Genomic DNA, 25138 nt, shown 5'->3' with positions numbered 1-25138 from the left:
GGCTTACAGCAAGTGGGGACCGAAGCGATTTTTAGCAGTAAAATATAAATATAAAATAAAAAAATGCATACATTGTATCAGGATCTGAAAAGTGAAGTCAATGCAAAAGTGCCATAAACATTGTTATTAATGATCACCAGGGAACAAGTGGTGCAGGCGTTATTAATCAAATCAACAGCTGCCTCATCATATCTGCTTTCAACTTTAGGCATTGTTACTTCCTTATTTACCGACCCTTACCTTCCTTAATGCATTGTTAATGGATAGTACAGGGCCACTGACATAAAATAGGGGTAGTTGTAGATATTATGCATTTCTGAAAGAGATATGTAGCCAATATTACACTTTTTCACTTAGCAAAAATAACTACAAATGTGTCAGATTCCTGACTATAAATGCACCACTTGCTAATACATCAAAAATGAATATTAATATAGTAAAACAAATTAAGGCAATTGAGACCATTTATCTTGATAAAGTAACCGACAGCAAATTTATAACAAGGCACAAGAAGTAAATGTAGGCTATTTTTCTTGTATACGTATTCTGTGTAATCTACAAACTGCACAACGATACGTATTTAATCTAACTTTAACTGTAGAAATAAATAGTATGTAATTCAATCGGATCCTAGAAGTGGGTAGGGCTTAAATATCCCAGCATCAGTGAACGCTCCCAAGGACATCGGCGGGTTGTCTCCCGCTCTACCCACGTGACAGCCTTCCTTTCCTCTTATTGGCTGTTTTGAAAATACATTCCGTGAGCTCATTGGACTGTTTTAACCTGCTGCTGCACTCCAGTCATTTCAAAAGAGTCCGGGAGCGTTCCAGCGGCAGTTTGTTCGTGTCTGTAAAAAACGAGGCACAAACAGGTAATTTTTTTATATTTGTCAGTATAAGTGAAATTTAAATTTTACATTTAAAAGACTCCTTAGCTAATGCGGAACATGAACGCCCGACACAACGTGTCTTAGCAGTTAGCATGGCATTCAAAAAAGGTGCATTTGATGGCTAAACACTTTAAGCTAACGTTAGTGGTCCTCTCTTGGTCGTTAATCAGAAAAGCTAATTCAACGACTGCTTAATATTTAACTAGCCTTAGTTACTAAAACGAGTGAAAGAGCGACGGTAAACTTGCTGCTTAATGCAACAAAACTAACGTTTTAAAACTTCCGTGTTCGTATTTTGAGGCAGCCTGCTCTATGTTCTGACGAAAGGCCTGTCTGCATTACTGTAGATGGTTGAAGTAACGTGACATGAGTTTCCAGTTTGAATGATTTCCGTACAAGGTAGTGGTAGATACTAACAGGCTTGTTGTATATGTCATTTTTAAATAAAAGGCTGATCTAACCTAATATCGACACTCAGCAAATGAATAGATATGTGTGCAAGCTGATAGAAGTGAAATGCAGGTCCTCGGAAGTTGTTTACATTACAGCGTGTTTTTCTCTTTCTCCTTTCAGGCAATAATGGAAGACTACCTGAAAATAGAGAAAATCGGAGAAGGTTAGTTCTAACGTATGGTTCATCTAAATTATTCACATGAAGCTCTACAAATGTTGATACTTCAAAAATGTGTAATTATGTGTGCAGTAAAGTTTTCTTGTGTGCATCTTGTAATCTCTGTTTGCTCAACAATCTCATGGTTATAAAGTTGTTCTAGTGTAACTTTTCTTTTGACAAGAATTACTTTGGTAACAAGTAATGTATGTCCAGCAATTTGGAAGCATAAACAGGAGCTCCCAGTACATTTCATCCAGTGCTCATGCTTGCGCTTTCCCCCAGGTACATATGGGGTTGTGTATAAAGGTAAGCACAAGGCAACGGGGCAAATTGTGGCTATGAAGAAGATCCGACTAGAGAGTGAGGAGGAGGGCGTTCCCAGCACAGCTGTCAGAGAGGTTTCTCTGCTCCAGGAGCTGAAACATCCCAATGTTGTACGGTAAGCTCTCCGTGGCCTTTTCAAATTCTCTTTGTTTGATCTTAAAATCCTTTTGGTTTTTATGACATGAGGTTTGAATTTTTATATGTACAATACTTCTCTATATTCTCTGTATTGTCTAGTGCCCTTTGTGCAGCATGGAGAGACATGGTGTTGGTCAAACAATAGAAACTGTTGTGAAGTGTTGAAGATATGCATCAAGTTCATTATATAAATGCATGTGTAGCAATAGTTGACACTGCAGGATCAACAGTTTCAGTATTGTGCAGAGTGCTGGGAGAGGTCAAATAATTGCTGCTCAGTCACATCCAATGAGAAAAAGTGTACATAAAGTATGAACTCATGTGTATCTGTGTGTATGTATGTGTGCGTAATCCAGACTCCTAGATGTCCTAATGCAAGAATCTCGTCTCTACCTCATCTTCGAGTTCCTGTCCATGGACCTGAAGAAATACTTGGACTCCATCCCCTCTGGCCAGTACATGGACTCTATGTTGGTCAAGGTAAGTATTACATTAATTCAGTGGTGCAATAGTTGCTTGAACTTGAAGCTTTTAAATCTAAGATGGGTTACGTTATCAGATAATGTATTACATAATTCATAAACCAAATTCTTAAAGTTACAGTGTGCAAAAAGAGTAGATTGCAGTCTCAACCCTCCCAATTCAGGTGCATGATCTGTGCTGCACATAATACGGTGGCCATTGTGTTGATGAGTCAGTGAAACTGGCTTCTGTCCAATGACAGCATTACTGATGTGACTTGTTAAGTATATCCTGAACTTTTCCTTCAGTATTCGAGGTCAAAGGGTGAGGAGGAAGAGCATGACAATTTTGTCTATATGATAACCCGACGGGCGGGGCTGAGATAGATTTTGGTCGCCCGACCGGAGATATCGCTAGCTCTGGGACGTCGGGCTAGCGATTTTGCGAGCCCTGCTTTTCTTGGCAACCACCAAACCCACGATGCAGGGGCAGCATCCTTCGAAGGACCCGGCCTGCGTAGACTGGTCCTTACTAAAACTTTATTTTATGTCATTTGTTTGACTTTTATTGGAGAAAATTGGGACGTTTCATCAGTGTGTGACGTGGCTGTAGCTCAGGAGGTACAGCAGGGCATCTTCTGATCCCGCTAACAGGATCTCTGCTTTGTTCTGTCATGATGTGACATCATGTAACAGATGTGCCTGCTCTGTTACATGATTCAAAACGCGCATCTCTCATCCATAAAGAATAAAGCTTGGTAACTATTCCCACTAGTGAAGAATGTCTCGTTTCCACAGCACTGAAAGGAATGACTCTGGAGGTCCCTATTGATGCACGTAAACCTGTGGTTCACTGAACTCAGATCTGCACTGAAAGTTTTCGTTCAGTGTGTGGTTGAACTCAGCACGGCTTCATTTCTATTGGTCGTTTTTATTTTCCTGTTGTTACTGTCTGAAGATGTGATACAGTTTTGCACACTGGAATCTGAGGCAAGGTTTGAACAAAGCTCCAATAATATTAAAGACCATTAAAAATAAAGATCTGAAATTTGAGTATTGTTTAGTTAAATTATAAAACAAACATAAGACCAACACTGGCAGATGATTCTGTTCACACAAGACCTGGTGGGATAAACCTGGTGGTGCTGTTTCTGATAAGAAACTACTGCAGTAAACAACTGAAACAGCTCAAGACTTAACCTTTAACTCCACGTATGTAGTTGAATTTTACAATATTGTAAAAAGAAGCAGGTAGAATACTTTTAACAGAAACATCTCAGTCACAAACATCACTTTGTGTTACGTTTCACGTTTTTTGTCATTTGGCTGCTGCTGTTTAGAGCTACCTTTACCAGATATTGGAGGGCATCTACTTCTGTCACTGTCGCCGAGTTCTCCATCGTGACCTGAAACCACAGAATCTGCTGATTGACAACAAGGGCGTTATCAAACTGGCAGACTTTGGTTTGGCTCGAGCCTTTGGTGTTCCCGTCAGGGTCTACACCCATGAGGTAAGGATCCTTGCTCACAGCTCCTGGGATATGTAGGCTACTGCATCTCAAACCATTTCTTTTACTTTTTCTTGTAATTTTAAAAACCAAAAAAGTTGTACTTTACAATTTTGAAAAAAAAAATCCTTTTTAGTTTGAGAAATACAGATTTAGACCGACTGTACAGGTGACCCTCTGGGGTCGACGGCACCCCGGTGCATCCAAATCACATGACCAATCTACAGTGTGTCGCTGCAAGGCGCTCGTGTTGAAAGTGAGGACTTCAAACTATGTACCAGTTTTTAAACTCCACGTAAAACTCTTGTTTGATGTTAATTATGGGCCGCGTAAAACCAGAGTTATGATTTAAAAAGCTGTGCGTGATGCTTTTTCCTGAATGTTATTGTCACATTTAGCACAGGAAGAAACAGTAAAAGCATAATTTATTTTTATCATTTTATTTTTTTCTCTTTTATATTTCACTGCATCATTGTTGTGCATTTTATTTGTTTTAGTGATGTTTTACGTTGTTAAGCACTTTGCAGCACAGACTGTTGGAAATGTGCTGCATGAATAAAGCAGGTCAGGCAGCATTTTATTGTGAGAGGGGAGAGTTTTAGGAGCGACGCACAAATAAACTACCGTCTGGTTTGTAATTGTAGTTTCAGTAGTGGTTCTGAAACAGGCTGCAAGCGTTTCATACAACTGTGTTACAAAATTTGTGCACAAGTTTTGAAATGTTAGAAAGTTACAAAAACGATTCATTAAACATGTTTATGGTTATTACAGTAAAAATGTCACACTGTTTTTATTTTGTTTTGTTTAGATGAATTGTGTTAATAAACTGTCAGAATGAGACAATAAGATCCAGACATGTGAGAATGACATCAAACAAGGCGGCGTAACTAGTTTGTAAAGCGGAAATCTAAAACGGTCACAAACAGACAGGTATATCCTGCTTGTGTGTTCCCAGGTTGTCACTCTTTGGTACCGGGCCCCAGAGGTCCTGCTGGGGTCACCCCGATATTCCACCCCCGTTGATGTTTGGAGCACCGGGACAATCTTTGCAGAACTTGCGACTAAGAAGCCTCTGTTTCATGGAGACTCTGAGATAGACCAGCTCTTCAGGATCTTCAGGTAGACACAGCAAAAACATCTTCATGTGTTTAGAAACAATAGAAGCTGAAGTTTAGTTGAACTGCTGATTTTAATTTGAATTGAGAAAGACTGGCAAATATCAAGAACTGTTGGTGCAAGAAAACAGTCAAATGGAAACTGATCAAAATGTAACATTTACAGATGAGCTCAGCCTTTTGTGTAAGTGCGAGAGACGACTGGCTAAACCTGTGGATCTCATGTTTCCACATGTGGTGTTCTTGTACTTGCGAGGACTGGCTGTCCCTGTTTTGTGTCTGACTCTTAAAGACTGCAGTCAGCTGACTGTACACACATAACTACTGTGTCTGCTGTGGGTCAGCCGTTCATCTGTAGTGAGTGTAGCTTATCACTGTTAAAGGAAAGGCAAGAAAATCACAATAAATAAATACCATGTATACAGTATGTACAGAGCTGAGGAAACGCATGTTCCAAAACAATGTCAGCTGTTAGCATTGATTAGGGCTGAGGTCTGGTTGTCAATGACCTCAGCGTCCTGGATCTCCTGTGGGAGGACAGAAGCTTAAACACCTGGTGTCCTGAGTGTGTGATGGGTTTCCTCCAGGGAGGGAAAGAGGGGGCCAGTAATTAGTGTTTGGGCTTCTGTTAAAGACCCTTTAAGTGCCTCCCTGTGTGCTATAGTACAGCTCAAGAACCACACAGATGCAGAACCTCTCAGGGTGTTGAGTTCCATTGGAGGTCGGTGTGCACACAAACTCCATCCATGCACTTCCAGTCGATGCTGATGGGTTATAGGTCAGCCTTGCTGAAGTTTTAGTCTGCACGCCATCACAGCAGCCAGTTCAGGCTGCTGATGGTCTGTCTGGGTAGTGGAACGATTGTGGCTGAATTCAGGGATGGTGGGCTGAAGGACTAGGACGGTGATGCACTGATGATCTTAGTGAAGACCACGGAAAGCTGATGTGCACACTCGCTCAGGACCCTCCCCGCAGTCTTCCTGGGATCCACCACTCTAAGTGTGCACCTCGCCTCGTACTCTTGCACCATGACAGTTGAGCTGTGGCTTCCTTGAGTCTTTTTACCTTGAAACATGTGAATAAACGGTTCATCGTCGAGCACAGCATCACCCTCAGCTGTCATGGTGTTTCTGGTGTTGTAGTGGGTTAGGTTCTGGACTCCCTTATACATCTGCCAAGTCTCTAGCTACGTAGATAAAAAAGCAATTAGGTGGAACAGCAACCTCGCACGTGTGTGTGTCCGTAATTGACATGTCATAGTTGACACATCTGTTACCTGGTATTCTTCTACATCATTACTTCATCAGGATGAAACCTTTGAATGTAAGCGTGTGTGGTGAACAACAACAAATTGTTGTTATAGCAAACGTAACTGCTACATAGCTAGCTTAAACACATAAATCTGTTGTTGACTTAGACATTTGCGGTGTAGAGCCAGAGAAGTTCTGTTAGTGTTAATATGTCACGTTGATGTCCTAACGTAAAGCTGACCGAGTTTCCTGGTGTCAGGTAAAGTGATTCCTACAGTTTGAGGCAGCCTGGATCCTGTGGAGAAGCAGGGATCGGTAAGATTAGGCCTGTAAGGCAGGGTTAGTGTTCACATCTGGTGTCATACTCCACACTATTGGAGTGTGTCTGTGTGTCAGGTTTAAAACAGTTTGTCTGTTTTCTCTGGCCTAAAGCTTCAGCCGTAGACTGTCTACGGTGTTTTAATGGCTCATGGAAACAAACCAATGAACTGACCCTGGAGTCTCCTCTTTGTTGCATTTGTCTTTTTTCCAGGACGCTGGGAACCCCAAACAATGATGTGTGGCCTGATGTTGAGAGTCTGCCAGACTACAAAAACACTTTTCCCAAATGGAAATCTGGCAACCTCTCATCCATGGTGAAAAACCTGGATAAGAATGGCCTGGATCTACTGGCGGTAAGGACAAAGGCAGCACCACAGCATGTTAATTAAACCTGGAATAGAATAGAACAGAACAGCATAGAATAGCCTTTTATTCTCATTGTACATGTACAGCAAACTTGTGACCAGAGAGAAGCAGGTCAAACACCTGGCCACCTCACCTGGTTTTCCTGAGGCTGGAGGTGTTATGGTTACTTTCTGTCCTCATAACAAAATTGTGATGGTGATATTCAAACAGGCTTTTTGAAAAATTTTCGTAAGTCGAAGCAGCTTTTTCCGTTGCCTTTCGAGTGAGGCGATGCTGGCTGAAGAAAGCATACATACGTGTACATGTATATAACATTATGGAATTTAATTCTAAACTTTAAAACTAAAACTTACATTTATGTTAATTAATGTACGTACGTACACTGTGCAATGATATTTTTTTAAACTCGCTCATATTTATGCCGGCCCCATTATGAATGAACGACAGGCTAATTGCAAACGAAAAGCACACAAAATAGCGCACTGCAACAACAATACGTCTTTCACGTGGAACAGCGAAACGCATTTCTTTACACAGGCATTTTGTCGTACCACGGGCAAAAATATTGCCGTTCAGTGCCGTCGTAACTTGAATTTTTCGTTAAATGGGGTCTTCGTAAGCCGGGGTTCCACCGTATATTTATGTCTTCTTTCTATCTTGGAGGAATTTTGACCCACATTTCTTTACAATGTCCTCAGGTAACTAAGATTAGTGAGGATTTGTATTATTGCACAGCTGTCTGAAGGTGATACTGCAGTACTACTGTCCTGTTGCCTCTTGTTAGCCAAGCTTCAGCTGTGAGACAGGAAGTAGCCACGTGCTGCTTTTTTTTTCTCCCCCACATTCTGCTTTACCCTCAAAATTAAATCATATTAATTCAAAGAAATTAGTGATGATATTTCTTTGTATTTATTCAGTTAAATTTTTCTTTGCCATCAGGAGCTTTTCAGTTGAAACAAAGTGTTTGTCCTGATGATGGGGGTGTGCAGGACTAGCAGAAACAAACGGATGATTGTTGTTATTTTAGATTTTAAGTGGTTGTCATGAATTTTGAAACGGCACGGCAGCATGCGCCACGCTTTCCAGTCGCAGTTTGTTTGTTTTTCAGATGTGTTTTTTTTTTTTTTTGCCTTGTCCATTCCACTAAGAAACTAGTCACCAGGAACGTTCCTAGCATTATAGGTCAGTAGTGGTGACACAGCACAATATTCAGTGTTAAAGATGTTTAACCTGGAGCTGGTGGTACATCTGACATTGTTTTCTTATTGTTAACAATAAGCTGATATGGCACAGCCCTGCTGAACTGAGCTGGTGCCAGTTTCCAGTCCAGGAACTCCTGCATGTTCAGGTTTGAATCATCTGTCTGGAGAGTAAAGTCCTGTTCTGGTCTCGTCTCTGTAGAAAATGCTGACCTACAATCCCCCCAAACGGATCTCTGCCCGCGAGGCCATGACGCACCCTTACTTTGACGACTTGGACAAATCCACCCTGCCAGCTGCCAACATCAACAAAATCTAAAATGCATACTGACTTTGCTTATTAACACATACCATTTCATACCATTTGTGACTCTGTAAATATGTGTATGTGTATTTGTGTGTATCTGTGTGAGGAAAAAGTGTCAATCTTTAATAAAACTGCACTTTTTTTCTTTTTTTCCTCCTCAGTTATTTGGACCTAATGTCTCGTTCTTTCCAACATCATTAAACACGACAGTGAAACTGTACAGCAGTGGCACTACGGCCTGTGACGGTCAGGGTGTCTTATTTAATGTTACTGAGTTTGCTTCCCCACTTTACACTGTAAGTACGCTGTACTCACAACACCAATTGTACTGTAAGTAATTAGAAGTACTGTGTAATGTTATGGTAATCTCTGGGGAGGACAAACGATTTCTCCCTCATACATCACGAGGGGACGCTTACTGTGGAGTCAGCTAACTTATTTTAAAGAAAAGGAGACTCAAACATTGTGCTGTACTATAAGTACTACATGAGTACGTTTGTGTGTAGTTCAACTCTTTGTATTAAATAAGAGCTTTATTTGAAGTTATACATCGATGCATACAATAATCTTTGCAGCACACAGGCTCCTCTCTAACGACGGAGACGAGGTGAGTTTGTATTAAACGTAAGACCTTGAAAACATTTAACACTGAGCATCTCAGTTCAGGACATAATGTTTGCACTCAGAAACACCTGCAACTCAGCTTTGTGTTCATCTTTTTGTAGCTTTGCCCACAACTAAAAGATAATTGTTAAAGGTCCCCAAATTTCCTCAGCCTATTTTCACAGGCTCGTCCCAGCTGATAGGACGGTCATCGAAGCTTTCCCCTCGAGTCATGTCCACCTGTACCTGAACTGAAGGTGAAAGTTTTCAGCTGTCCTGCATTTAAATCAGAAGGAATAGGTCGACTGTCATAGGAGAAACTAAGATCCACCCCCCAGTGGCCATGAACTGGAGAAGTAGTTAAAAGAATGATGCTGTGGTGGACCACTAGAGGGTTGCACTCACCCAGTGTTGAAGTGTGTTGCTGTGTTTTGTGGCGCCATGTGTTCAGTTGATGTGAGGAGAGGAATAAAGCAGGAGAACTAAGAGCTGCGTGTCGTCTGTGTTTACCTCCACAATACATGTAAAATTAAACCATCCGTTATCCTTGGAGAGCAACGAGCATTACGACTGGACAATACTGAACTCGTTTACAAGTAAGTTGTAATAAGTAGCAATATCTACCACACTCACTGGGCCTCAGAGCTGCCTGAATGTTTTACAGGTCAGATCAACAAGGTGATGGAAACACTCCTCTGAGATTTCACTATATTGAGATGATGGCACCGTGCAGTTGCTGCAGGCTCATCTACAAACATCCATGATGCAAATTTCCATTTCTGTGAAGCCCGGAGGATGGTTGCATGGGAAATAACAGCTCGGTCACATTCAGAGATCTTTCAGTGACCTGTCGTGACCGTTGGTTTCAGACTCAGATTACTTTATTAATCCCAGAGGAAATCATGGACGACATTTGAATCTCAGGCTTCCTTCATTGTGCCTAAATGCAAGTTGATGCTGTATGATCAGATCATTAGATTGTGTTACATTCACTGTGTGTGAGGCCAGCCTCCCAGTGTGCTAATGGGCTACACTAATTGAGCATCCTTCAATTATTGACACTACTTTCAAATATATTCAGAAAAGTGAGTTAATGCAGAGCTCTCATGCGTAACAAGGACATATTGGATCTAACCTTTTCATGATAAGCCACAGAAAATTCAAGTATTTAGGCAAACAGGTCATTTTAAGGCTCTATATCAGGATAATTATCAGCCTCTGCAATTAAGTTTAAAACAAGATTTGGACCACTGGAAGGCTTCGCCTCTTTCAACTCTGTTAAGATGTGCGTACTCCCTAAACATCTTCATCTGTTTCAAAGTACAAATGTCTTGCAGTTGCCCAAGTAATGGCTGGCCAGTAAATGTTAGAGTATTTCTGTACTGGGTGAAAAGGGATCCCATGAGCCCCAGTCAGATGGTACAGGAAGGAGCTTCAGGTATACAAGCCAATCTCAAACCACACACTCAACCCAGTTCAAACTGGGAATCAGTTTAGAAGAGCCTTTAACTTTACTGGGTTGTGGTTAGCTGCAACAGTAACAAAAATGTTTACCGCTTCTGTAACTGATGATGCATTGGATATGTGAGCGGTCACTGCAGGAACTGTAGACCATTACAGCCTCAGAGACCCAGGAAATGTTCCTCCCACATTCATTAAAGACAGAACTTAAAATAACATTTGATTTCTCATGCACCACCTCTAGCTGCAATCTCTAACCTTAAAGCTACTAATAACTTTAAAGTGTCCGTCATCATCTGTAAACAGCAGCATCAAGAGCGCTCTCAGCAGTAACACACGCTGGATCTGGAAAGTGTCCACATGCAGATTTTGTCCTGATAAAATCGATTCAGTTCATTGACACTCACCCTTTGACACCATAACAACAACTTCTCTGTAAAGTACGCACACATTCACAGACACAGCTGGAGTTTTAGCAGATTTTAATAAAAAATACAAAACGCAGTTTTTAAATGTTTCATCGAAATTCAACGATTTCTGACAACATGATCAACTGAATGTGTTTGAATAAAACTTTGTTGATTTGTGTTGATGTATGTGTAGATGTAAACCTGGTTTACATCACTCACACAAGGAGGAGATGGACTCCTGCTATAGTTCCACTCACTGCCATGTTGTCTTTTTGATATGTGAAGGTTTATTAAGGACACGTGATGGAAATAAAGAGATTAATATTATATGTTGTTACATTCATGATACAATCTTATCAGTCGTCTGTACAAGAACAGGCTGAAGTGTGTTTAAGAAGGAGACGCATTATTTAGACTCAGCTCAAAGAAACAACTCAAATCATTTAAAAGAATGCAAGATAGCTCCACGCACACGCTCACACACACACACGCTCACACACACGCAGGCACACGCTCACACACACACACGCAGGCACGCACGCACACACACACACGCTCACACACACACACACACACGCACACACACACACGCTCACACACACACACACGCTCACACGCACACACACGCAGGCACGCTCACACACACACACACACGCTCACACACACACACACACGCTCACACACACACACGCTCACACACACACACGCTCACACACACACACACGCTCACACACACACACACACGCTCACACACACACACACACACGCTCACACACACACACACACACGCTCACACGCACACACACGCAGGCACGCTCACACACACACACACACGCTCACACACACACACACACGCTCACACACACACACACACACACGCTCACACACACACACACACGCTCACACACACACACACGCTCACACACACACACACACACGCTCACACACACACACACGCTCACACACACACGCTCACACACACACACACGCTCACACACACACACACACACGCTCACACACACACACACACACACACACGCTCACACACACACACACGCTCACACACGCACACACACACACACACGCTCACACACACGCAGGCACACGCTCACGCACGCACGCTCACACACACGCAGGCACAGCTCACACACGCACACACACACGCACGCACGCGCTCACACACACACACACGCTCACACACACGCAGGCACACGCAGGCACGCACGCACACGCACACGATCAGAACTTAAGCGTAAGTGTCAGTTGCCAGTTTCCTTGAAGAAACCTTTCCTCCATCCTCTTCTGGCATGGGGGGCGGAGCTTCTCCTTTTGCTTCTAATTTCCTTCGTCACCATCGTCCAGCAGGAACTCACTGATCTCCTCTCTCATCTGAGACCTACAGAGCACAACAACCCAGTCAGCCCTCGATGGCCTGCTGTCTCACTGTAAATGTAACATCTGTATTTTCAGCTGTTTCACCAAAGAATCCCACAACTGGCAGACAGACGATCATAAGAAGAAGTGGAAATGATGCGATTTGGAACAACGTTGTTTGGTTAGAACAAGATAGGAAACAGCATTACGTCCTTCTGATGCTTCTTTCTTTTTTAAATAAGCCAGTCTTTACACATCAGCAGTCTGCGTGCTACACCTTATACCTGTGGTCAGTTTAACTAACACAGAGACTACTTTCAGGGAGGGTGACTGCAAAGAGGACAGCGAGAAAGACGTGGCTCAAACTGTTCAACACACTTTGAAATTTGCCAAAGCCACAGTAAATATGACATCATACTTTACATCACATCATGTGTACAGTGTAGCGTATCATGCAGGAAGGTCTGCAAACTGCATTCAGAGTGAGAAACTCTGTTCCTAACTATGATGCAAACGCAGTCAAAGAAAAGTGAAACACACAGGCCCCACCTCCTTTGCCTCCTCTGAGCCTCTGACAGGATGTACTGAGGGAGGTGATTCACTGTCGACTGGAAAGGAAACAAACAGGCTGGATGTCAGATCTTAACACTCTGATTAGTTAATACCACACATGGTGTGTGCTGCCCACTGTCTTCCTGTTTGCTGCAGCACGCACTGATGCCTGACTGTAAGTCTGAGTCACAGGTATTTGTTATAATGTTTGAAGTGTTGCTATTTGATGCCACAACTCCAATAAATACACAAAAACAAAAAACACCAATGAGCCCGCTCTCCATCTTCCCTGACCTCACTACAGTGCACAGCTGTTTTCATGTATTTGTGTCAGTGTTGATGGTATACTTGCACTGGACACTGATGTGTCACTCCAACACATCAGTGTCCATCTAAGTGTAACAAACTCTTTGAAAAGTACATGTTTAAAAATGAAGTTCAAAAATCTTTTTTATGCCTAAAGAAGAATAAAAATACTTATGACAACCTCAATCAGGAGTTTTTTCTTAATTCATGCATGAAAGGGTTAAACACATCATGTGTTTGCCACTCACCATGTCTCTGACAGTCAGTGCACAGCTGTAACACAACAGGCTCTTCAGATGTGTTGTTTCTGGTAGCCTGTAATACAAGTGCAATACAAAAACTCAGCTATGACCACCCACAGGGACGAGTGTAAAGTCGATGCTTCAATGAAGAAAGGAAACAGCAGACGAGTACGGGCTCACATGATGCACAGAAGAAGAAATGTGAGTGAAGTGGGACGTTTCTCCCAGTTTACTTTTAGGACTTGACTGAACATCTGATGGTTTTTAGATGAAATCCATCCTGTAGGATATAATCTCAAACACTTTGTAGCAGGTACGTGTGAATGAAAGCACGGAGAACCTTTATGTAAAGTGTTCAAATGACCATGCTGCCACTGTAATAGATTACCTTGTAATGTTACAGGTCTTATACCTACAGAGGGGCCTGTGGTTACAATTATCTCAAGAAATCTAAACTTGCCTAGCTACGACCTTTCCTAAAAACCTTAGCAGTTACAGATCAATCTCCAAATTACAATATTTATTGCTAAGAAGAGAAGGATCAATCTTAGTTCTTATTTTTAAACATTACAGCGTTCTCAAAATAAGCAGGTATTAAACTAGAGGTAACCAACAAGTCAGGCCAGTGTCGAAACTGACAGCAAACAAGAAAATGTCAAAGATTATTTCTTATATTACCGACTCTCTCGTCAAAGAAATGTGTCATAGAGTGTGACACAGCACCTAGTGGATGGACCTCATACAGTTTAGCAAATATTTGCCATATATGTCTGAAAAAGGGCTTTTTGGGTAATAAATCCGACACAGAAAATAAACACTTACTTAGCAGAAGAACAGCAACCTCCATCACTTCCTGGTCTCCCACAGCCCCGCCCTTCAGCAGAGGAACAGCACTGTCCGGTGGGAGCCGGCGACTCCGGCCTCCCTGTTTAACAGAAACGTTCTTAAAAACACAGCTGGGCATCCATGTCAGATGGAGCTTGTTCAGTTCTAAAGCAGTCACTGTACCTGGGTTTGGCCTCAGGGTTTCAGCAGCGCCGCCTTGCAGACACTTGCACCCGGAGAGCTGATCTGATATGAGCGTGGCCTGGAAGGCCGATGGCTCCTCTGAAAAGATGAGATGAAGACAGACAGGTTCAGTCGTGCCATCCTGAAGCAGAACGATGTCCTGCAGATGGTTTTCACCAGAGGATTCATTCCAGGATTATAATAATAATAATGAACAGCAGCCTAAAGCCTCATATAACCAGTATTACCCTGTAAGGTCACTGCCACAAGTCAGCATTTAAAAATATATTTAAATACATAAATACAGATATTAGATGATGCTGTTAGCATTAATTATTACTACACTATTATTAATATGTTTATTACCACAGCATAATATTACTCAGCTATAACACTGGTATTTCTATGCTACTTTGTAATTAGGTGGTCATAACGTGCCATTACCACAATATTACCTCTTATTCTCCTTATTACACCGTTATTCTACATAATTATTGAGCTGTAATAGAAATTATTTCTACTGGTCTTTTCCTGATTATGACAGTATATTGATCCATTTGTTTAGAACTCTGAAAGATGTCGAAGAAGCAAGCTCCTCTAAGCAATTACTTTGGTGTTCCTCCACCTCCAAAGAAATGTCCGGAGTCCGAACCGCAGAAGAAGCGCTTATTCTCGGAAAAGTGGTTGCAGGAGGTGAGCTGGCTTCAAACAAATGATGAACGCACAGAGATGTGGTGCAGAATATGCCGTGAAAATCCCACTCTAGTGGACAAAAACAGTGCAAACGCGCGTTGCAACTTCTTATCTGGTGCGCGTCTTTTGACAGTGAATGTGCACCTGTGGACCACTTCTGCGCAGCCCTGGATACAAATAAAGCTGAACTGAACTGGAGCACGGTAATGTGCCGAGAATGAGTTATTCCTGTGTGTGTGAGTGATCTGCAGGCTGTGGCTGCCTGTGAAGCGCCTCACTCACCCACAGCAGTATCCAGGCTGCACAGACACAGCAGACATCGGTCACAGCCGTCGGCTCCTGACCACTTCCTACATGCACTCTGCAGCTTCTCGCTGGTCCTGCGTAACACACGTGCTGGGTTTAACAGTGAGACTGTCTGAGAAAACCTGCAGCACACATGTCCCCAATATGTTCAAAGTGCTGATGTGCATGAAGCATGTGTGTAACTGCAACCTGTAGATGGTGCTGACAGTGGAGGGGAAGTCTGCCTGCAGTTTGGTGACAAAACTCTCTGTCAGACGTTGGATGCTGGCCTTATCCACTGTCTGTGGAACAGAGCAACAAAACTGTACACAGGCTGGAAACGCTGAAACTCCTGGAGGAGGCGCAGGGAGAGGAAGACACCGATATACACACAGCAAAGCTCCTGACGTCTCAGATGATGATAATAAATATCTCAAACATAAAAAACCTCCCTCCATCTGTGGTAACACTCCATTTCTGTCTCCACTCTCCCAAAGTTTATGAGCCTCGTTTCCCCTCGCTCAGTTTCTCAGAGAGACCTTTGTTCACGCAGTTTAAGCCAAACCATCGTATTCATTATAAAGCCCAGCTTAACCATCCAGAAACCTACAATAAGTGAGACTCTTATTCATGATAACCCAGTGAAGAACGTCTAAAAGCCTGGATTGAATTTGAGGTAATTTAGTGAAAGGGAAGGAAAAGCGGAGAAGATGGAACACTTTCCTTGAACAATGACATTAATAAAACATGAATGATTCAAAGATGTAAGGAGGGGAAGCAGGAAACTGTCCCGTGGGAGCAGTGCACAGCGGCAGAGGTCATGTACACATCTGTACACATCTGTACACATCTGTACTGATGGTGCCCATTTCATGAATATTCTTGATTATTTTAGCAAGTCGGGATTAGAGATGAGTAAAATCCTGTTTATTATGGGTCGCACCCCTGAACCCGACTTCCATAACACAGGTCTGAAGCAGGGGTCTCAAACCCGTGGCCCGGGGGCCACTTGTGGCCCATGTCACACCTTCTTGCGGCCTGCATGTTAACATGAAGAAATATAATGCAGTTTGGTCCCTGAAGTGACTTTGTGTTTGTTGTTGAAGGTTAAAATAAGTTGTGTAAATGATGTAATATGAGCAGAGGGTGCAAACATGCTGTGGCTGTGTTAGTTCATAAACTCATGTCTGCATCTTTATTGTGTTAAATATGAACAGACGTGCTGCCACGCGTGTGCACAGACAGACGACCGACGTGTTAATCTGACAGGCTTCAGTTAGTTAAGAGGGAGGAAAAGAATCTGTGTTCATGTTTGCAGTTATGTTACTTGAATTTTAAAACAAACAAACAAACAAACCATTTTCAGAACTATTTCTGTGTTTTCTTGTTTGTTTGTTTTTGTACTACTTGAACAGGCCGTCCAATGAGCTGACAGCGCCTGCAGCTCCCCCCACAGGCTGGCTGACAGCTGTTCCAGCTGTGACTGGAACGACCCGTTTGCTGTTAGACGTACGTCATCTAAAGCAAAGCTTTGCTGCTCTGACGCTGCTGCACATTAAAGCCTGTGAGACATTTGTAATGTTTCGTGGTTTACCTTCGTGTCCACACTTGGAATAACAACACAGGGCACAGTGAACAGATGGTTGTAGTAAGCTATTTCTTTGGCAGAGTAGTCTCTCATTGGCCGCACTAATATGATGTCACCGTATCTGGAGTCAGAGAAACCCTGTTTAAAACAACGACAACATTAAGAGCAGATTTGCTTTAACTCAAACTTTAAATGCTGGAATACGACCTGATCCTTTATACACGAGGTAACAAGGTCTACGCACTGTGTCCTGGGCCAGCTGTGCTCCTCTGCCCAGTGATATACTGGTGAGAAGTTTAACAGCCAGTCTGGTGCAGCTGTCTCCCAGCATCAGTTTACTGTAGCCCTCTGTACGAGCTGTGTGCACCAGCAGATGCTGCCTTTGAGGAACACAACACAGTCAGGTCAGGGGCTCGTGTGGTGGACAAACTCAGTCGGGAATCAAAGAATCATTTCCACCTGACTGTAGGTGGTAGCTTGGAACGTGTCTAAGCAACAAAAGCATCACAAATAGTAGAAGCGAGTCCTTGATGCCTGACCTTAGTGTGTTCAGCAGCTCTTCTCTGGCCGTCAGTGTTTTAACTGAACCGAGCAGCTGCTGTAGCATCAGCGTGCGCGACTCCTGAACGTGAGGCGACAGCGTCTTCTTCGGCTCCTGTGGCGTTGGAAAGTTGCTGCCGTCAGTCTGGACAAAGTGATCCACGGCTGCTTTGTAGGCGCTGGCAGGTTGCTCTGAGGGCGATGGATTGGTCGCCACGACTGAAGCGGGCAGGTCCAGGACCTTAGAGAACATCGGTGTATATTTAACACAGATGCCTGTTCAGACAGACTGCTCTGTGATCAGGTTCAGTCTAACTAACATTAAGAGCAGCAGGCTCGGCCTGGCTCTACACAGACCTGCTCCAGAGGTAAGATGTAGAAGGGGAAACCAGTAGCCTGAAACACTGCCTGAAGCTCAGCCACTGTCCTTTGTCGCTCCTCCACCGACTGACCTATCACAGCACCCTCTGGGAACAAAGACACACCCCTTTACAAGGTTTCTCTTTTAGCCAGAATCATTTCAGAAAAAAGTCACCAGAGATGCAGAAATCGAATAGAAGAGCCCTTTACTGTCAGTGTACAACCAGCTGTAACGTACCGTCGATGAAGGCAACGCCAGGCACGAATCTCAGCTTCTTGTTCGCTTTCTGACTTAAACCCTGTGACAAAGATGGTTCAATAAATCCAACAAGAACATCATTAACTATTTATGGCAGTTAAAGATATTTTTAATGCCGGTTTTAAGAAGTTGATAGACTATAATAGAATATTTCATGCTTTTCTACCACTTAAATACCCAAAAAACCAAACAGTGGATCCAGAATCAACTCAAAATCCTGCTCCTTAAATAATCAGGTCCCATCTTATCTTAATGACCTTGTAGTACCATATCACCCTATTAGAGCACTTGGCTCTCACACTGCAGGCTTACTTGTTGTTCCTAGAGTATTTAAAAGTAGAATGGGAGGCAGAGCCTTCAGTTTTCAGGCCCCTCTTCTGTGGAACCAGCTTCCAGTTTGGATTCAGGAGACAGACACTATCTCTACTTTTAAGATTAGGCTTCAAACTTTCCTTTTTGCTAAAGCATATAGTTAGGGCTGGACCAGGTGACCCTGAATCCTCCCTTAGTTATGCTGCAATAGGTGTAGGCTGCTGGGGGATTCCCATGATGCACTGGGTGTTTCTCCTCTCTGCATTTAAATATGACTTATTATTAATCCCTGTCTCTCTTCCACAGCGAGTCTTTGACCTGTCTTCCTTCTCTCACCCCAAGGGGGTGGGCAACTCCAGGCCTCGAGGGCCGCTGTCCTGCAGCTTTTAGATGATGATCCAACACAGCTGATTCAAACGGCTAAATGACCTCCTCAACATGTCTTGAAGTTCTCCAGAAGCCTGCTAATGAACTAATCATTCGATTTAGGTGTGTTGACCCAGGGTGAGATCTAAAACCTGCAGGACACCGGCCCTCAAGGCCTGGAGTTGCCCACCCCTGCAGTAGCAGCAGATGGCCCCGCCCCTCCCTGAGCCTGGTTCTGCTGGAGGTTTCTTCCTGTTAAAAGGGAGTTTTTCCTTCCCACTGTCTCCAAAGCGCTTGTCCTACTAATTGCAGGGCTTTTCTCTGTTGTATGATAGTAAGGTCTTTACCTTACAATATAAGGAGGCAGCTGTTGTTGTGATTTGCACTATATAAATAAAACTGAAGTGAAATGACTTGTGGTGACAATGACACACACCTCTTGAACTTGTCTGAGCATCGAACAGGAAGAAGGACCTCCGGACACAGCCAGCAGGACCTGGATAAAAGGAGGCACACAGTTATGAAGCTGTCACTAACACTTTCAGCTTCTGCTGATTATTCTGGGTCAAAGACAAACTCGGACAATAAAATGGAGCAAAGTGAATTTTGTTGTGTTGAGTCAGGAATGACTTGCCTTCTCTCCGGGGAAAATGATCCTGTTCTTGCCGAGCACAGCTTTGAACTTGTGAATGAAGAAATCTTTGAAACAGAGCCTGAACGACACAGAAACATGATGTGAGCACAGCCACTGCATGGCTCCTCAAACCAAACACGCTAACACCTCACATGACTTCCATGTACAAACGCACATTTCTTTCAAACATCACCATCTCACAAAATGTGCTGGGCTCACATTACATAAAAAACTTCATGAAACATTTGTTTTCTCAGCAGCCAGTGTAGGCTGGAGAGAGCCACGTGTCTCTCCACTGAGGGAGGAAGTCCACCTGACAAAGGGCCAACAGAGTTTCCAGAGTGGCGGTTTCCATTTAATGAAGCGTCTGTGGTGGGCTCTGGAAACAGTCCAGAGCCAGTCTGGCTGAGCTTCATGCATCATGCCAAGCACAGTTACAGTTTGTCTGTTTCACTGTCCATGAGCGCACAGGGCCAATACACCCTGCACAGTGGTGGCTACGCTCACCGTCATCACACAGATGCAGTCATGCATCCCTGCAGTGAGGCACACTGGTTACCTTAAAAACATCCCAGCTCTCAGTCTACAGTGTTATCTCTCACAGCTCTACATCTATAAATGCTGCACAGCTTACCTGCAGTACGCATCTCCTGCTCTGATGACCAAAGCTGCAGGTGCCTCTTTGCATTTGACACATTTCTTTGAAACACTAGTAAACAGGAGAAGAGCAGCCATGTTAAAACAGGAATGACACTGATGATGATCTGGGATTGTGTTCTCTACGGTTCTCTATGGTTCTCTACGGTTCTCTACGATTCTCTACGGTTCTCTACGGTTCTCTATGATTCTCTACGGTTCTCTACGGTTCTCTACAGTTCTCTATGGTTCTCTACGGTTCTCTACAGTTCTCTATATTTCTCTACGGTTCTCTACAGTTCTCTACGGTTCTCTACAGTTCTCTACGGTTCTCTACAGTTCTCTACGGTTCTCTACAGTTCTCTACAGTTCTCTATATTTCTCTACGATTCTCTACGGTTCTCTACGGTTCTCTATGGTTCTCTACGGTTCTCTACGGTTCTCTACAGTTCTCTACGGTTCTCTACAGTTCTCTACAGTTCTCTATATTTCTCTACGATTCTCTACGGTTCTCTATGGTTCTCTACGGTTCTCTATAGTTCTCTACGGTTCTCTACGGTTCTCTACGGTTCTCTATGATTCTCTATGGTTCTCTACAGTTCTCTATGATTCTCTATGGTTCTCTACAGTTCTCTATAGTTCTCTACAGTTCTCTATGGTTCGCTACGGTTCTCTACGATTCTCTATGGTTCTCTACAGTTCTCTACGGTTCTCTACAGTTATCTACAGTTCTCTATGGTTCTCTACAGTTCTCTATGATTCTCTACGGTTCTCTACAGTTCTCTATGGTTCTCTACAGTTCTCTATGGTTCTCTATGTTTCTCTACAGTTCTCTATAGTTCTCTACAGTTCTCTACGGTTCTCTATGATTCTCTACAGTTCTCTATGGTTCTCTACAGTTCTCTATGGTTCTCTACAGTTCTCTATGGTTCTCTATGGTTCTCTACAGTTCTCTATGGTTCTCTACAGTTCTCTATGATTCTCTATGGTTCTCTACAGTTCTCTATGGTTCTCTACAGTTCTCTATGGTTCTTTACAGTTCTCTACAGTTCTCTATGATTCTCTATGGTTCTCTACAGTTCTCTATAGTTCTCTACAGTTCTCTACAGTTCTCTATGATTCTCTACAGTTCTCTACAGTTCTCTATGGTTCTCTACAGTTCTCTATAGTTCTCTACAGTTCTCTATGATTCTCTATGGTTCTCTACAGTTCTCTACGATTCTCTATGGTTCTCTATAGTTCTCTACGGTTCTCTACGGTTCTCTATGGTTCTCTACAGTTCTCTACGGTTCTCTACGGTTCTCTACAGTTCTCTATGATTCTCTATGGTTCTCTATGATTCTCTATGGTTCTCTACAGTTCTCTATGGTTCTCTATAGTTCTCTATGGTTCTCTATGGTTCTCTACAGTTCTCTATGGTTCTCTACAGTTCTCTATGATTCTCTATGGTTCTCTACAGTTCTCTATGGTTCTCTACAGTTCTCTATGGTTCTTTACAGTTCTCTATGGTTCTCTACAGTTCTCTATGGTTCTCTACAGTTCTCTACAGTTCTCTACAGTTCTCTATGATTCTCTATGGTTCTCTACAGTTCTCTATAGTTCTCTACAGTTCTCTATGATTCTCTACAGTTCTCTACAGTTCTCTACAGTTCTCTATGGTTCTCTACAGTTCTCTATAGTTCTCTATGATTCTCTACAGTTCTCTACAGTTCTCTACAGTTCTCTATGGTTCTCTACAGTTCTCTATAGTTCTCTACAGTTCTCTATGATTCTCTATGGTTCTCTACAGTTCTCTACAGTTCTCTACAGTTCTCTATGATTCTCTATGGTTCTCTATAGTTCTCTACGGTTCTCTACGGTTCTCTATGGTTCTCTACAGTTCTCTACGGTTCTCTACGGTTCTCTACAGTTCTCTATGATTCTCTATGGTTCTCTATGATTCTCTATGGTTCTCTACAGTTCTCTATGGTTCTCTACAGTTCTCTATGATTCTCTATGGTTCTCTACAGTTCTCTATGGTTCTCTACAGTTCTCTATGGTTCTCTACAGTTCTCTATGGTTCTCTACAGTTCTCTATGGTTCTTTACAGTTCTCTACAGTTCTCTACAGTTCTCTACGATTCTCTATGGTTCTCTACAGTTCTCTATAGTTCTCTACGGTTCTCTACAGTTCTCTACGGTTCTCTACAGTTCTCTACGGTTCTCTATAGTTCTCTACAGTTCTCTATGATTCTCTATGGTTCTCTACAGTTCTCTACGGTTCTCTATGATTCTCTACAGTTCTCTATAGTTCTCTACAGTTCTCTATAGTTCTCTACGGTTCTCTATGATTCTCTACAGTTCTCTAAGGTTCTCTACAGTTCTCTATGGTTCTTTACAGTTCTCTACAGTTCTCTATGATTCTCTATGGTTCTCTACAGTTCTCTATGATTCTCTACAGTTCTCTATGGTTCTTTACAGTTCTCTACAGTTCTCTATGATTCTCTATGGTTCTCTACAGTTCTCTATAGTTCTCTACGGTTCTCTATGATTCTCTACAGTTCTCTACGGTTCTCTACGGTTCTCTACAGTTCTCTATATTTCTCTACAGTTCTCTATATTTCTCTACGGTTCTCTATAGTTCTCTACGGTTCTCTACAGTTCTCTACAGTTCTCTATATTTCTCTACGGTTCTCTATAGTTCTCTACGGTTCTCTACAGTTCTCTACGGTTCTCTATAGTTCTCTATGGTTCCTCCAGTAGAGTTCCAAAGACTTAAGTTGTTCTAGTAGCAAATAGTGATCCATGACTAAGGTTGTTTTTCATTTATACTATAAGCATTTTAAACATTATTTAGTGTTGTTAAAGTGAAGTGTTTACTCAAAGCATTTCTCAGTTTCAATAATTGATATGCTGCATTTATTCTATTTTCAATAAACACAGCGTCTTTACTATTTTACTAATATCAGGATCATTTCAGGAACTGTATTGAAGCTTGTAAGTTCTGCTGTGGCTTCATATATGAGAGAGGTCTGCTTCTGTGATGCTGAGTTTCAACGTGTAAATAAATAAACCTCCAAAGAATCCTGCAGGTCATCTAAGCCAGAAATCCCCACATTTCAACCCGTCTGGTTATGACTGAGGAACAAAGGGCCCTGAGGCCATTCCCCAACTCTCTGTGAACGGTACTCACGGCCAATGATCAATGATCATGATCATTTCCATATTAATGAATATAAACTGACCTCCCAGCCCATTGTTCATCAGTGGTGCTAGTTTCAGTCACTCTGAGCTGTTTCTAAGGTTGGAAACCTGCAGACTGACTGAAGGAGTCACCTGGTGATGACGAAACGTTTCTCTACGTCCAGATAAACAGAATCAACTTTTAGGGAGGTCTGCTGATTCAGTCACAGCATTCTGCCTTTTGTTTGCTTTATGTTTAAAGAACATCAAAACTCCATGGTGGGGTTAGTACACAGGTGAGGACTGTACCAAAGACGGCTACAGAGCAGATGGAGTAGGCAAACAAAGTGAACCTGGATGAACTGGTGTGGGCTGCACTCCTCCTCTGATTGGAGTTTAAATTAAGTGGATGAGTGTCACCAGTGTCACTGATACGCCACCACAGCGAGCTCAGCTATGGCCCAAAACGCCGGGTTGCACAGCCCGTGACGTAAAGGGCGGTGTTCCCTGACCTGGCTGGTGTTCGCTGCAGTGTTCAGGTGGAGTTTTACGGCGTCCTGACTTATTACACGAATATTTTTACACCTTTTCGTACGGGTTGGAAAAGTGCCGATTTTGGGCTCAGATGGCCTGCTGCTCTGGGATCAGTACAAGTGTTCTCTTCTGGCTCTGATCTCAATATTATCCACTGTGAACTTGAGGCTATTAAGGGACGTTCCAGTACATCTATTTCTATTATACAAGTTAAAAGTGAAGTGAGATACTTAGGAGTAATAATAACTAAGGATCAGCAAAGAAGAAGATGCTTAAATCTGGATGTAGACTCAACCAGCGGCTCCGGACAGATCTGATTACTAAAGCGGAGAGAAGCTCGGCAGCTCTGTCTCTGCATTATTGCAGACTCATTATTTAAACCTGTTCTCATGAATGCATATGATAAAGCTGATCTAAGCTTTATGGATCTTAGCACTTTAAACGATACATTTCAGATTAATTGGCTACAATATTTACAAAATATCCCAGCTCCAGCTGGACTGTTATTCCCCTCCATGTGATATCCAAACTAATGCGATTATGATATTGATCAAATCCCAGCTAAGATTATCTGCGTTTCATCGCTGGGCCTCTCTATCATGGACTCTCATCCATAAACATACTTCTTGTCAGCACCTGTAGACCTCAGCCTACCTGGGCACGGCGGCGCGCTCCATCTCTCCCCGGTAATCTTCCTCCACCTGACACATCGCGGCTCTCCGGTGAACGCGGCCGTTAGGAAAAAAAAACAGCAAGCAGCCAAAGTGAGCTCCAACTGTCAGATCACTGAAACCAGCAGCTGATTGTTTTCATCAGCAGACCAACACTGACCCACTGCATTCACGCCACAGGCTCGTGTCTGAATCGTGTCGCTGTTTGATGACGTAGGAAACGGTTCTTTGGTACACAGTGATGTATATCGCCACCTAGTGGTGTGGAGAGTAGGCTGTTTGCTTGTTTAAAATCCTGGAAAGTATTTTCTTGCGGACACAGGTGCATACGTCACTCAGGTGATGTAAACGTGTTACAACGTGTCCTCAGTGTTGCCATTATGGCGCAGACATTGTTTCGTTGTCCCTGTCTTTAAGTATAAACAATATAAGTAGAAATGGGCTTATCATTTTATATACATTTGGAAATATAAGCAAGAAAACTAAGTACCAACCTAATAACTATGTGATATGGTGACTTTGTATTTTAGATTTTCTCAGTGAGGTTTAAATGTTTTACAACCGTAAGTGTTGTTTTTATGCACCCTCACATGTGGCTACACTTATCAATGAAACCCAGAATCATTGCAGAAGAACCGCTATCATAGCCTTA

At 42.7% G+C, this 25138-nt stretch overlaps 2 protein-coding genes across 2 annotated transcripts; one reads left to right on the top strand and one right to left on the bottom strand.

The window, feature by feature from the left end:
* The first annotated feature begins 813 nt into the window (after positions 1-813).
* On the top strand, positions 814-8640 carry cdk1 (cyclin dependent kinase 1). Its single transcript, XM_063491390.1, has 8 exons — positions 814-871; positions 1463-1505; positions 1785-1941; positions 2321-2444; positions 3766-3936; positions 4889-5052; positions 6831-6972; positions 8387-8640. Exons 2-8 carry the CDS (start codon positions 1469-1471, stop codon positions 8501-8503), a joined length of 912 nt encoding a protein of 303 aa, XP_063347460.1. The 5' UTR covers positions 814-871; positions 1463-1468; the 3' UTR covers positions 8504-8640.
* A 2386-nt stretch (positions 8641-11026) lies between these two features.
* Positions 11027-24674, bottom strand: ctu2 (cytosolic thiouridylase subunit 2 homolog (S. pombe)). Its single transcript, XM_063491301.1, has 16 exons — positions 24470-24674; positions 20119-20193; positions 19485-19563; positions 19287-19346; positions 18152-18212; positions 17911-18020; positions 17553-17794; positions 17258-17393; positions 17020-17151; positions 15636-15727; positions 15423-15520; positions 14448-14546; positions 14262-14364; positions 13446-13512; positions 12889-12947; positions 11027-12361 (listed from the first exon to the last, which is right to left on the bottom strand). The coding sequence occupies exons 1-16, from the start codon at positions 24523-24525 to the stop codon at positions 12301-12303; spliced, it is 1530 nt and encodes a 509-aa protein (XP_063347371.1). The 5' UTR covers positions 24526-24674; the 3' UTR covers positions 11027-12300.
* Positions 24675-25138: the final 464 nt, after the last annotated feature.

The sequence above is a fragment of the Pelmatolapia mariae genome, linkage group LG13 (assembly GCF_036321145.2).
Source record: "Pelmatolapia mariae isolate MD_Pm_ZW linkage group LG13, Pm_UMD_F_2, whole genome shotgun sequence".
Classification (NCBI taxonomy): Eukaryota; Metazoa; Chordata; class Actinopteri; order Cichliformes; family Cichlidae; genus Pelmatolapia; species Pelmatolapia mariae.
Note: the sequence above shows the minus strand (reverse complement) of the source record. Positions and strands in the feature narration are given on the sequence as shown.

Bases quoted from the DNA above. Each gene is read 5' to 3' on its own strand.
- cdk1 (XM_063491390.1), top strand. From the start codon at position 1,469: ATGGAAGACTACCTGAAAATAGAGAAAATCGGAGAAG. The intron at 1,506-1,784 runs GTTAGTTCTAAC...GCTTTCCCCCAG, and splicing joins AATAGAGAAAATCGGAGAAG to GTACATATGGGGTTGTGTAT. The intron at 3,937-4,888 runs GTAAGGATCCTT...GTGTGTTCCCAG, and splicing joins TCAGGGTCTACACCCATGAG to GTTGTCACTCTTTGGTACCG.
- ctu2 (XM_063491301.1), bottom strand. From the start codon at position 24,525: ATGTGTCAGGTGGAGGAAGATTACCGGGGAGAGATGGAGCGCGCCGCC. The intron at 19,564-20,118 runs GTAAGCTGTGCA...TGTGTCGTTCAG, and splicing joins GCAGGAGATGCGTACTGCAG to GCTCTGTTTCAAAGATTTCT. The intron at 18,021-18,151 runs GTACGTTACAGC...CTTTGTTCCCAG, and splicing joins TGGCGTTGCCTTCATCGACG to AGGGTGCTGTGATAGGTCAG.